Here is a 14790-nt window from a genome sequence, read left to right as displayed (position 1 = left end):
CGCACAATCCAACTCTTCCTCAAATAGGATGTATTGCTTCATCCACAGTATGATTTGGTTATGGATAAAAGACTTTTCTGCATCTTTCTGTGAAAAAGTCCCAAACAGATCTTACTTTATACAGAGGGTCATGGCCTGGTTCTTGTTGAGGTATCCATAGCACATTGTTGGTCACATGCAGCATCTTGAATCTGGCAAAAAATCTGTCTCATGACATTAGCTGAGAAGCAAATGATGAAGCAAGCGCAGGGTCTTCAGAACCATAATACCTAAGTTTAGGTTTCTTTACAACACACTCGTGCAAAGCGATTGATGTACTTCACGTATCTTGACTGCTCTCCATTTCTTCCATAAAGATTTTGGTTTGATTCTGTTCTGACGGCGAAGTTCAGAAACAGTATCAGTAGCATATATATTTGACTCTGACTTTACTTTTAGATACACGCTCTGATCAAAAAATTGCAACAAACAGTCTAGTTCTGACGATAATGTATCGACAGGAACCTGAATTCCACTCGTTTCTCCAAACAGAGGTAATTCAGGGAGTGCATCAGAATGACACCATTCATTATGAAGGGCAGGCTGTTGAACTGAATGACAAACCTGACTAATAGAAACTTGTGCATTAGCTTCTTCATACTTACTACCATTGTTTCTATCAGCAGCACAGGTTTCGCTCTCCAGCCCACGTGAGTCATCGTCGTCTTCTGAAAAATCACTGATGTCATTTGAAAGATCATGAGGTTCTGAGCCATTGTTTAAGAGTTCTTCAATCTCTAAGTTTGACAAGTGATGCCTGTTAGCCATATTCACTATTTCTGTTTTTACGCATGGGGAGGATGCACACAATAGCACAACATGGTAGCTTCTATGGAACAAAACAACCTTCAACAATATTACGAGCGCGCTTGCACAGTTCTCGTAACACTGGTACCATTCACGAGAGACTGGCATCTGTTAGCCATCAACAATGCACTTACAACAAGCCAAACAATTAGTCTCACCACATACAAATGTAAAACAGATGTTTAAATCACAAATAAATAAGTCAGAAGTGAAGAATGTATGACATATATCTATCTGATTTTATGGTTAAAACATAGTGAACGTATCTAGTATGACCATCAGCTTCAGTGTGTTAGTTAACCTAAGCTCAGTATGCAAGATAAACAATCTTATTCATTATTATTCACTAGGCAGTCCAGTATTTTGTTCATAGATTTTGCTTGAAAATGATTATTATGAAAATCGTAGAGATTGGGGATTGTATTTTATCCAATGTATGCAGCTGAAGAAACAAAATTAATAGACCGTAAGTGTTGAGACTAAATGAATAAAAGTTTATCCAAAATTATGGAGCTGGAGATCACTACAAATTGGGAAAGAAGTTGTAGAACAGATAAATGCCATAATAACAAAGATAATGAATAGAAAGCAAAGTAAATTGTAGTGGTTTTCATGTTTATTGTTGTATTGAGTGTTTATGGAAAAAGTTTAAGACAATTGTCAAATGCGTTTTAGACAGGTAGGTGCCGAGTAAAACTGTGAGGGACGGGAAAAACCCACCGTGGTTCAACAACAAAGTTAGGAAACTACTGTGAAAACAAATAGAGCTTCACTCCAAGTTTAAACGCAGCCAAAACCTCTCAAAGAGAAGCTAAATGATGTCAAAGTTAGCGCAAGGAGGGCTATGCGAGAAGCGTTCACTGAATTCGAAAGTAAATTTTTATGTACCGACTTGACAGAAAATCCTAGGAAGTTCTGGTCTTATGTTAAATCAGCAAGTGGCTTGAAACAGAATATCCAGACACTCTGGGATGATGATGGCATTGAAACAGAGGATGATATGCGTAAAGCTGAAATACTAAACACCTTTTTCCAAAGCTGTTTCACAGAGGAAGACCGCACTGCAGTTCCTTCTCTAAATCCTCGCACAAACGAAAAAATGGCTGACATCGAAGTAAGTGTCCAAGGAATAGAAAAGCAACATGAATCACTCAACAGAGGAAAGTCCACTGGACCTGACGGGATACCAATTCGTTTCTACACAGAGTAAGCAGAAGAACTTGCCCCCCTTCTAACAGCCGTGTACCGCAAGTCTCTAGAGAAACGGAAGGTTCCAAACGATTGGAAAAGAGCACAGGTAGTCCCAGTCTTCAAGAAGGGTCGTCGAGTAGATGCGCAAAACTATAGACCTATATCTCTGACGTCGATCTGTTGTGGAATTTTAGGACATGTTTTTTGCTCGAGTATCATGTCGTTTTTGGAAACCCAGAATCTACTCTGTAGGAATCAACATGGATTCCGGAAATAGCGATCGTGTGAGACCCAACTCGCTTTATTTGTTCGTGAGACCCAGAAAATATTAGATACAGGCTCCCAGGTAGATGCTATTTTCCTTGACTTCCGGAAGGCGTTCGATACAGTTCCGCACTGTTGCCTGATAAAGTAAGAGCCTACGGAATATCAGACCAGCTGTGTGGCTGGATTGAAACATTTTTAGCAAACAGAACACAGCATGTTGTTATCAATTGTAGCGAAATGCAGGAAGATCTGCAGCGGATATGCACTTGGTGCAGGGAGTGGCAACTGACCCTTAACATAGACAAATGTAATGTATTGTGAATACATAGAAATAAGGATCCTTTATTGTATGATTAAATGATAGCAGAACAAACACTGGTAGCAGTTACTTCTGTAAAATATCTGGGAGTATGCATGTGGAACTATTTGAAGTGGAATGATCATATAAAATTAATTGTTGGTAAGGCGGGTACCAGGTTGAGATTCATTGGAAGAGTACTTAGAAAATGTAGTCCATTAACAAAGGTGGTGGCTCACAAAACACTCGTTCGACCTATACTTGAGTATTGCTTATCAGTGTGGGATCCTTACCAGATCGGGTTGATGGAGGAGATAGAGAAGATCCAAAGAAGAGCGGCGCGTTTCGTCACAGTTTATTTGGTAAGCGTGATAGTGTTACAGAGATGTTTAGCAAACTCAAGTGGCAGACTCTGCAAGAGAGGCACTCTGCATTGCGGTGTATCTTGCTCACCAGGTTTCGAGAGGGTGTGTTTCTGGATGAGGTATCGAATATATTGCTTCCCCCTACTTATACTTCCCGAGGAGATCACGAATGTAAAATTAGAGAGATTAGAGCACGCACGGAGGCTTTCAGACATTCGTTCTTCCCGCGAACTATACACGACTGGAACAGAAAAGGGAGGTAATGACAGTGGCACATAAAGTGCCCTCTGCCACACACCGTGGGGTGGCTTGCGGAGTATAGATGTAGATGTAGATTCACAATAAACAATAATTTTTAACAATAGTTCCCCTCCCCCTCCGCTTTTATTAACAGCCATATGTTCTATATGATTACTGTAGACATATTCAGTGGTCACTTTCGCTTCTTTTACATTCTAACATGGATTTGTGTGGAAAGTAGAAAACATTTTCTTGAATACTCAGCATCCTGGTTGAATTAGTAAAGATAAGAAAATATTTATGTGGCAAGTATTTTGGTGTTTGGCTGATGTCAGTGTTAGCAATCAAACAATACTGTGTGCAGTAACAGTGTAGTAGTCTGCAAGTGATGGACATATTTTTGAGAACTGACATGTAATGAGTAACAATAAATACTGTTATAAAACATTTCAGTTAGATACCTTCAGTTTCGAAATGTGTTGCTACAGAAGAATGCTGAAGATTAGATGGGTAGATCACATAACTAGTGAGGAGGTATTGAATAGAATTGGGAGTAGAGGAGTTTGTGGCACAACTTGACCAGAAGAAGGGATCGCTTGGTAGGACACGTTCTGAGGCATCAAGGGATCACCAATTTAGTACTGGAGGGTAAAAATCATAGAGGGAGACCAAGAGATGAATACACTAAGCAGATTCAGAAGGATGTAGGCTGCAGTAGGTACTGGGAGATGAAGAAGCTTGCACAAGATAGAGTAGTATGGAGAGCTGCATCAAACCAGTCTGAGATCTGAAGACCACAACAACCACCTTCAGTTTGTCACATGAAACATTTAAGCGTTCATTATCTCCGTGCACTTCTGCTTTTTTTTGAGCTGTTTTGTATGAAGCAAAAGGACATTTATAGTTACTGCACTGTGTGAACTATGTCGAGCTTGCTCCCTCTGTACTGCTTCTCTCCTTGTATGGTTTTAGTGAAGAAAACATAAGCATCAATCAAGGAAAGGGCTTTGGGCCTGTTGTAATTGGCCGACTGCTGCCTACAAGGCAGGACGAGGAGTGATCCGTGATGGTGTAACATTTGACCAGCAGATCGCCAATCCCTCAATCCATTACTGCCAGTGGATCAATCGTGACAATGCCGCTACTTCTTTATTCTTAGCAAAGAAAACTCACTTAATCCTATAAACGACTCCCCCATTTGTCGACATTCATGAAAAAAGTGTATAGACCGTGGAGAAATGCCATTCAGAACTACAGTTCAGCTACAGATAAAGGCTATCTGTAACCAACTCTGAACCCTCTCTGAGAAAATTTAACCTCTGTTTTGGATGAGGGTGAGGGGCATTAATGAACAGCATTAAATTGTTTGTTGTTTGTTTGTTTGTGAGTTACATGCCTCAAAGAAACATAACTCTTGCTTTAAATGTACTTTGTTTTATTTGTCTTCTGCTGTCAAATTTAGAAAATGCAGGATCTGGTTGTAACGCATTTTTGAATAACTATAGATATTTTTTCAAAGCTATGTAATATTATTTGGTATTAGAAATACATAGAATATTTTTTGATTACAGATGCTTCAATCCACATCTGACAGATGCGGAGCTCCAAGTTTTGGAACGAGAAAGGGCAAATCGTAGCCTCTTTGTGCAGGAAGTTGTTTTATCATCAATTGTCGAAGAAGCGTCGAAGCTGTCCTTGACGGGAAAAGGTGCCGAAGTGATAGGAGTACGGAAAGAAAGTGAAGAAAAAGCTGCTGCAGAGGAAGAGTGTGTAACTTTGAAAACATCAGCTGGTGCCCCATTAGATAATACAAAAAATCTCTCGGAAGGAGAGGGGAGAAGCACGGACTCCCAAGGGATAACTGCACCTCAGCAGTCCGTCGGACAGTGTCATCAGCCTGCACCTGTGGCAGCTGCACAGGTTTCTACCTGTATGCCCCACACAGTGCGCTATCGAGAGCACCTACTGCAGCAGCAAGTTGTTAAGCAGCATCAGCATCTTCTCCCACAGGCCCAGCAACAATCGCAGCCTGTCCCAGGAACATTAAGGCGTGCTGCACCAACTGTTGCTAGAGGCCCTGCTCCAGTGCCGAATCGACAGTCGGTGCCGCCACCTCCGCAGCGAGTGCAAGTGGTCCCGGCAGTCCGGGTTGTGACAGGCACTGGCACAGTCAGGGAAGTTGCCCCATCCCCTCTTCTCTCAGTGGCTGCAGCTCTTCCCGTACCAGGTGCTCGAGGCGGCGCCTCTTCCCCTGCTCCTTCTCGTAGGAAGCCTGTTCGACCAGGAACTGGCAGTAGCACGGGAGCCACAGAAGCTAGTGCAGGCACTAGGAATCGTTCTGCCGAACCCCCGCCACCTCGTTAACAAATGGCTATTGGTCCTGTATCTAGTCCAGCTGCTTAGAATTAAATTCCACTGTTAATTCATTGGATCCTTCATTTATTTGTAATTATATTTTGCCATCTGTGTACAAACTGTGTGAAAGTTGGTGAGTCTGACATAAAGAGACATCCTCTTGTTCTTCGTGGGAGTCAGGATATCTATTTGTTGACTGTGACCGTGGTCACTCATTAGTCTGTCACAGTTTTTGCTAAATTTTAAAAGCAAATATATATTCAGCAGTCTCAGATCTTTGTATTAAAGATTTGAATTATTGTGACATTCTTACATTTGGGGTAGGGTTCTGTTGTATATTGTTATATATATGTATATGACTATATAAGTAAGTCGTAACTAAACCTTGATATATATGTTAATATACTTGGTAATAAACACCTCGGGCATGTCAGTCTGACCAGCTTTTGCAGACTGTTGTAAAATAGCTTGTGTGTGCGCTGTGTGTGTGTGTGTGTGTGTGTGTGTGTGTGTGTGTGTGTGTGTGTGTGTGTGTACTTGAATCTGCAAGATGTGGATGTGCGTGGTAGACTGTTGAGAATGAACTGATCTTGTTTTCCATAAATGCAAATGTAAAATATCTTTTTTTTTTTTTCAGACATAGTCTTTGTTAAGGCAAAGAGAGAAGTCCTATCCGTTTTATTTCCTTTTTTCCCCCCCTACCTTTATTATTTTGTAATGTCTTCTGTGATTTATTGCACAGAGTGCTTTACAGTTCTGGCACACTCATAGACTGTTAATTATTCATGTGAGGGATTAAACTTTGCTCTCTGTTAAATGCAGATGTGTAACTATTAACAGGTCTAACAAATGAATTTCTGTAACAATCTCATGAAATCTATTTAGGTGAGCACCGTGCATCAGATTTTATAGACTTTTTTCGATTAATATGGGCATGTGCTGCTGCAGTAGTAGTCTTTATTACCACATTTTATTTGTATTTGCTGTAATTAAATCAATTAAGCCCTATAAAAAAATGTGCTTAAACTTTATTGTTTGGGAGGACAGATAACAGTTCAGAGTAATTTTGTCTTTTTGTTTTGACATCTCACTGGTTAATAAAGCTGTCATACAATTGGGAGTGTTTGTTTTAGTAATATTATCATCACACTTCTGTGCAACCATCCTGAATAACTTGTAAAGACATTATGCACAACTGCCATTTGGTTTTGTTCTGTAATTTATTTTGTGCAGTTACTACCTAAAAGTGTTATCTTTGTTACATTAATACTTGGTTAAGAGTATACCCAAGTAATATCAGGATAATGATGGTGGAACAACTCGGATTTGTAATGCACCATATATCATTATAAATACAATATTTATTATCTATTAGGTTTAATGTTGTAAACAGATGCCAGACTCCTTTAGAGTAATGTGGAATATATGTTATATGCTTCTTTTTTTATTAAAATGTGTCAAAACTTGATGAAAAGTTTTCACTTCATAAGATGAGTAGCATTATTAGAACTATTGGATCAGGTAGTATGTAAAATTTCTTTTGGTATATTGGAAGATATCACTGTGATAAAATATAAATGCAGCACACGGCTGGTTTTCTTATCTAAAGTACTGCACTATTAATTTGTCACAGCAAATTGCTTATTAAGCATGAATATCGGAGAGCATTTTTACCAAAATCATGCATGTAATTGTCTGTACCAGACAGTCTCCATTATATACTGTTTGATGCAGCTCATATAGCAGTTGCGTAAAGAAAATTTGTGCCCAGATCAATATTTCTGGAGCTACTGATGTTGAACTTAACCAGTGAAATACATAATAACCCTCTGCACTATTCCAAAATATGATTGTAACTCTGTTCAGTTTCCTTTCAGCCCCTTTCATTATTGAGATTTGCTTTACAATAGTTATACAATAAATATGTGTAGAAGATATAGTGAGGCTAGAAATAAAAAATTAAGGATTCTGATACAGCTTAGCTCCAGGATATTTGAATTACCTACTAAAGGTTATGCATAAATTGCATAATACTAATGACCTTAAAGTAAAAATGAAAATAAATACTTTTTGGTAAGAAACCTAGCATTCCTTAATCTATAGCATATCACTTGGTCATTTTTCTGTTTTGTGGTTGGATTTGTGTATGTTTAAAAAGAATGAATTGATGTAATTTAAGGTTCATACATATGTCAGCTGCTGAACTGACTACGATGCACACTTGCTCATTTTATTGAATATTCACTGCTTTGTATGTGAGTGTATCCAAGGGGATTTGTGCTTTTGAATGAAAAGACAGTCTCTCTCTCTCTCTCTCTCTCTCTCTCTCTCTCTCTCTCTCTCTCTCTCTGTTAAGTGCTAAAAGTAAAACTGTCATGGTGTGCAAAAAAACAAGCTATGCAATGCAGATTTATATTGATTTCCATGCAGTTATGGATGAAGTGTCCCGATGGCATAGCAAGAAAGGTGACTGCTAGATCTGTTTCTTATTGCATAGACTGACACAGAGAATAATTCCGTAATGTAGCACTCCAATATCAGTGGATGATCACTCACATTAAGAACTTGAACTTTTGTGTGTAACTGAATTATCCACACACCAATACAAATTGGACTGTATCAGTAGCAGCCCAGTTTTCCGTAATATCTTTCAACAATTCAGCTTTCTATTGGAAAGTTACCTCACATTCAGAATACTCAAAGCTTGTCTGAATTGAATATTCTACTTTAAGTAACTAATCTCATAGCACCAAGTCTTCTATTTTTAATGCCCAAAACAGGTATGTTCATTTCTGAAGCTTGATATTCTGTTAATCTGTGTTGCTGTGTCACAAATTGTGCATCATAATTATATGCAAACATCTGTTACCTGTTTTTGCCATAATTTGTCACGACATTGATAAGAGGCAAAATGTTAATAAAATGTATGGTAAATCACGTACACAGCAAAAATATAAGGTAAACTGGAACCCGAAAAAATGACAGTAGAATCTAGAGTTCTTATAACAGATTTCTTTATCTCTATGATTCATTAATATGTTCCAGACTATTCAGTTTGTGCTACTCAAGAAGGCACAACATAAATAAAGCGAAAAAGATATTGGTATACATTCTTGTCTGTTGTGTTTCTCAGAGGAAGCAGAAATGCTTGCATAATAATATTAGTTTTTGCTATCACGCTTCACATTGTTGCTCTCAAATTCCTAAGCATGAAACCAAAGAAGGATGGGAGGAAAGTGTCAGACAAAAGAACGAAAGAGAGAAAATGAAATGTCCTAATGTACTAGCTGACTATTTGGCATTGCCCTGTTACTATCTATCTCAATCTTATACAGATGTGCTGTCATCATAACTGTCACCAATCAGCCCTGAAAACCTGAATTTTGTGATTTGACATGAATGTCAGTTGCTTTTGAGTATTTGAATGTAACACTACATTTTCACCCAAACTACTGCTCACAGGGATGAGATCTAGATGGAATGATCATGAATTGGTCTAGCAATATTGAAAACAGCACTAGCATTGGTCACTTTTCATTACTTGTAAGTGTCACTTTTTTCCCAGCCCCACCCCCATTCACTGTTCTGCAGGTGTCTGACCTCTGCAGTATTTCTTCCTAGATACGAAGCCATGGGTCGGCTAAATTTGTTGAAATTTCTCCAGGTTTTCCACATTTATACTTTACATATCGCACTTTCCACCGTCCCCTACAGTCCAAGGGATTGAACATCAGCAAGACGCTCACCAAAACCTAAGCAACCAAAACAACTGTGTGTTCAACACTAATATATTTCATTTTTACGTGCTACAACTTCACCCTGCTCCTAAGGGCATATGGGAGAGTGTCTTACCACAAAAGCTTCCCCCACCCCTCCCCTTCTTCCGGACTGAAAATGCCGGTATTCCATAGTAATGCTTACATCACTTTCCAATACCCAAATCGGAGTGCTAGGGATGTCTGTCTTACCACAAAAGCTTCCCCCACCCCTCCCCTTCTTCCGGACTGAAAATGCCGGTATTCCAGAGTAATGCTTACATCACTTTCCAATACCCAAATCGGAGTGCTAGGGATGTCTGTCTTACCACAAAAGCTTCCCCCACCCCTCCCCTTCTTCCGGACTGAAAATGCCGGTATTCCAGAGTAATGCTTACATCACTTTCCAATACCCAAATCGGAGTGCTAGGGATGTCTTACCCCACACCCCACATACAGAACTATTTGTGGACTACAAGCTGACTACTAGCCAGATGGCTGACGTCAGTGACAGGAAAGGATTTTGCCATTTACACACACACACACACACACACACACACACACACACACACACAGTCACAGTGTGTCAGTTTGGACTGTGCAGCAAATTTACATTGAAAATCTGTAGATTATTTATATTTAACATTTACACATTTATTTAGACATAATATGATGAGAAAAATAGCCATCGTAAGAAATTTATGTAGTTTCAACATTTTATTGGGATAACAGATATGGAGTGTTCTTATCACAAGGATGGCACATTCAGCAGTGCATGAAACTGCACTAGTGCAGTGCAGTGCAGTTTTATCTGTTTGAATGTGAGATACATGTAATAATAACACACTGTATTTGTTGTGTTGTGCAGGCATCATGAACCCAAAAGTGTAAATTACAGGGAAGAATAGGAGGCACAAGTGAAAATGAATAAATTACTCTTACTGACATTACATTTATCTTGTTCAAAATATTAAATTTAAAAAAAAATTGAGTTTGTCTAATTAAAAAATCTTAAATAATTAAACAGATAACAGTAGGCACAAAATCTGCAGCTTTTTACCAACAAGGTCGCTCTCTACAGGGACATCCTGGGTGAGGAGGAGGGTGGATATTGCCATGTTATGGAACATACTGAGGCGGAATTGTTGCCATCAGGTTGTACCAACCTAAGGCTGTGCGCCTAGTACATACTAGCATATTTCACACGGAAGTAACAATAATTTGTGAAAGTGCTTTATAGAGGCGGCCTTCTTCAAAAGCGGTGTTTTTTGTAAAAGTGACTGTCAAATTAAATTAAAGCTGTTGTAATACAAAGCAATCAACATGAGGGAGGTTGCTACTAGTCATTATCAGATCATGATTATAATTAAGACAGCGATTCCTGACACACTGAATTCATTACACAGGCAGCCAGGAGCCATCAAGCCACAATGAAAATCTTGCCTACCATACTAAAGCTACATTACATGATCAGTAACATCACATGTATGCATTTTCTGTTTTGCTCCAAGACTGATTTTGAGCAGGAATATGATGAATTTTCTGCAGAAATCTGTATGAAAATCAATTTTGAAGCTTGCAGTAATTTCAAAGAAAAAATGTGGGAAATGTTACACTGAATCATCAATGATGAGGAAGCATTGTATTGAGAGAATAGGACTTGAGTTGTAGCTGACAAAAATTAATGTAAAAAGAGGGTAAACATAAAATGTGGGAAGGCTTTACTGTACGTGTCCTGTTTCATACCATCAATATATGTATTTACTTGAGTAGCAACATACCCTAGAAATTTTTAATATATGGGAATATTGTTAATAATTGTAAAAATCACTCACTCGATGCCAAACATTTGCACTAATAAAATTCAGTGAACACTATCTAATAAAATTGGCAAATTAAACCAAAAGCTGAAGATATTTCCATTTTTTTCTTGCAGTTTCTTATAGACATTATCCAATATGCACATACAATCTTTTAATTTATAATAAATAAATAAAATAACAGGAAGCACCTCTTGAGTGTTATAAACACTTTTACTATCATCAAAACTCTGACATGACATTTTTTAAGAATTTTTGATCAAACTATAAACCGTGAATTTTCAGTTGCCTTGTTGCTTACAAGTAGCATCCAGAGCATATTCAGCAATAGTGCAGCAGTTCTTTTTCTCCATTTTTGTCAAAAATAATTTATTGTTAGTAACTAATTTTTCTACATACTACAGATATATTCACACCAAGTGACATACAAAAGATGTCTGTTATTTGGCACAATATACAAAAATTTTAGGTTTTTTTTTCCTTCCACAGGAATTGGAATTTCTTTCATAGGCTAAATGTACAGAAGCAGCTGATGGTTGTTTTTGTCTTCTACTTCTTCTTCTTGTTGTATATATGATGTGGTCATTGTTTTAGCATGTTGCCAAAGCTTTCTGCATATTTAACATGCTGCCCAGTAATGTATTATTCCAAATATCACCTGCATGTCTGTAAATAAATTTGTGGACCAATGTATCCACATACTTAATGCTTAGTCTAAGGTGGATTTTGTGGAGTTCAGCAGTGGTCAGGAATTTGCCATAGATTGTGATGTACCTTTTAGATTTCATGACCAATATGATGTGCACGTTGTGAACATTTCTCTACCTGATCAATTTTGATTGATGATATTTTTCTTTAGTTTTGTTATAGTGAGCTGTTTTATTTTTAAATGTCTATATTGGTAAATAAATTTGGTTTGTCCACTTTGCCATTTATGTAGCTAAACTCAAGGTAATATTGCCTGCTGTGCTGATAGAAAATGTTAATTTCAGCTAGGATTATCAGTGGCAAGGTATTTTCCAGCTTATGTTTGAGTACGAGATTTATGATTAAACTTGGATTTTGGTTTCTCTTTTTTCTTTATGTGATTAATTAAAGGTGTTCTGTACTTATTTTTCAAGCTCAAGAGACTAAGGCCTCCCTATGCAAATGATAGTGTGTATGTAACATTGTATTTTAAACACGTTGCCTATCGTTAAATAAATGTAAATGCCGTGTGACTAACAGCAAAAGGCTTGTTGTATGGTGTTGGCCAGTGGGTCTGGGGTATGCAATATCTTTGCCATGTACTACAGTTAGGTGCTATTGATATGTCAACTGTCTTCAGTTTTTGAAGCAAGTCTAGTTCCCTGTCCCAATGAATTTTCAAAATGGCCTTTATTTGATTTAGCATTTGTTTCCAATAATAGATTATCATCCAAGCTGGAACTGCATTTAGGTAGAGGTCAAGTGACTCAAGTGATGTGCTTGCTTTGCACTGCCCTATGCTGTCAGTAATGTTGATGGCTGGTCTGATGTTAAACATATGTTTTGATCAAATTTTACACCTGTTGCTGTTGTGAAGTCTTGGAGAATATGTGCCAACATTGTGAGGGCTTCAGGTAATAAGACAGTTACACAGATGTTATTTGCGTATGTTGTGGAGTACATTTTGATGCTATGGAGTATTAGACCTTGTACCTGTGATGCTATGTTAACCAATAATGGCTTAAAGATCCCCAATGACAGCAGACATCCATGCCACACTGATTGACCAGCAGAAACGTGTTCTCAAGTGTCCACTGAGTAAGATATTGGAGCATTCATGATAAGCTTTCTTCTGAAGTTCATCAAACGATCTTCGCAACCCATTTTCTCGAGTGTCTGTAGTAGGGATTAGTGGCTGATGTAATTGGAAGATTCTTCAAACTCAGTGAGTAGTATCAGGTATGGTGCAGCACCGATACGTCCCAAGACTTTCGCCCGAAACAGATTCCATCTTTAGTTTGACCACTCAAATTGTTGTTTTGAAGTCAGCATTGAGGAGTGTGATAGGCCTCATTTACCCCATCCAACATTTTTGTTTTTGGATATTATAATTAAATTTGCTCTTTCAGTTCATTGGGTAATCAGTCACATGTAATTTGCCAATTCCAATAGTGATGCTCTGATTATGCATCAAAAATCTTGGTAAAATGGTAAGTCTGTCTGAACCCAGTGATTTTCCTTTTGTGCTTTGAAAGCTGCTAGTTTGATTTCCTTGTCTGTAAAAGGTTCTTCAAGGAAGATCTTCCTTGACAGCAACGTACTGATGAAATCACTCACCAGGTTTGAGGGAAACTGTTCACAGTTTTCAGGGAGGAAGTCAATGTGGGCATGAAGGAAGTATAATTGTATTTTAGGGGAATAAAACAGCCAAGCTTTTCATAACATAGTACAGTTCACCAGTAGACTCCTTGTTTTTTGTACTCTCTTAATTTTTAAGAAACTGAAAGAAATTTCTAAAGCTTTCCCAGGCAGTCTTCTCACTTGTCATGCAATATTTCAGCAGTTTGCTTGTCTCTGAAAAACTCTCGAATCTAAGGGGTAAGTGAAAATAATCTGTTTGATGTTTGCTTCATTCAATTGGTACACCCCAAAGGGCTTATTGACCTTCTTTCTGTGGTTCACTTTGTTTGCACAATTTTCCTTGAATTATATAATCACTTTTGAACAAAACATAAGGACAAGTTACAATCACTGACACCTACAGTACTAACTGGAGTAACGTACTGAACTGCTATGATCTGAGTGCTGAATCATATTTTTATTATATTGTTTCATTATTTCACATGTAACAGTTATACATTAGTTGGCAATACATTTCTTCTACTTTCTTTTATGGATTAAAACCTTTGTATAACTAAAACCAGATCCAAATTTCAGTTTTCTTGTGATATCAATTATTGGCGCAATGGAATTCATTAGAATTAGCCAGCGCCATGCAGTTTATATTTTCATAGTTGCTTGGTGCAGTTTTCTCTTATTAGGAAGCCACGTGTGTACCAAGTCTGGTTGAAACAGCTTCAGGTATTTTGCGCGCGCGCACACACACACACAAAACTTTTTCCTCTCTGCACCCCAGTGGGGTCAAAATGTGTACCCGAATAATCAAATTCCATGCTGGTCAGCCCCTTGTGATGTAACGTTGGATGCTCCCCAGCACGCTCTCCCCGATGTGATTGAGAAATTGTCACTTGAGCTTGTCCCATTGTTCGACAGCAGTCCTTGCTTGGTTAAAGATTAAATGAATTCCTGCGATTACACACTGGAAGTTTCGACTGATCCCAAGTATGCTCCATCTCTGCTGTGCTTGCAGAAACTTCAGGACATTTCAATTGGTTGATCCATGTCTGCTGGAGGAAGGTATTCACAAGGAGGGCTAAGTATTCTTGTGCCAAATTGTTGATTATGGTGCCAGACAGTAGGTCAGACGAACATGTCCTGGTACACCTGTACACTTAAATGATAACTGAGCACCAGACCAATTCTACACTTACCAGTGAAGAGAACATGATGCCATTGATTCAGGTTCTGTTCTAGATGTCGTTCATGCACCACAAGGCTAGAAGGTTTATATTGTTGTTTGTAATAAGTGCCCAAAGACCAAATTGACGCTGTGGAGACGGTTGCCT

At 38.3% G+C, this 14790-nt stretch overlaps 1 protein-coding gene across 2 annotated transcripts in view; it reads left to right on the top strand.

The window, feature by feature from the left end:
- The window catches only part of LOC126365828 (E3 ubiquitin-protein ligase KCMF1-like), a 111506-nt gene extending 103963 nt beyond the window's left edge, over positions 1–7543 (top strand). For both annotated transcript variants that reach the window (XM_050008455.1, XM_050008454.1), the window contains exon 8: positions 4779–7543. In XM_050008455.1, coding sequence (XP_049864412.1) covers positions 4779–5571 — 793 coding nt within the window. In that variant the 3' untranslated portion in view covers positions 5572–7543. The remainder of the gene's footprint in view (positions 1–4778) is intronic.
- Positions 7544–14790: the final 7247 nt, after the last annotated feature.

The sequence above is a fragment of the Schistocerca gregaria genome, chromosome 4, assembly GCF_023897955.1.
Source record: "Schistocerca gregaria isolate iqSchGreg1 chromosome 4, iqSchGreg1.2, whole genome shotgun sequence".
NCBI lineage: Eukaryota > Metazoa > Arthropoda > Insecta > Orthoptera > Acrididae > Schistocerca > Schistocerca gregaria.
This window is presented reverse-complemented; position numbering and strand designations above follow the sequence as displayed.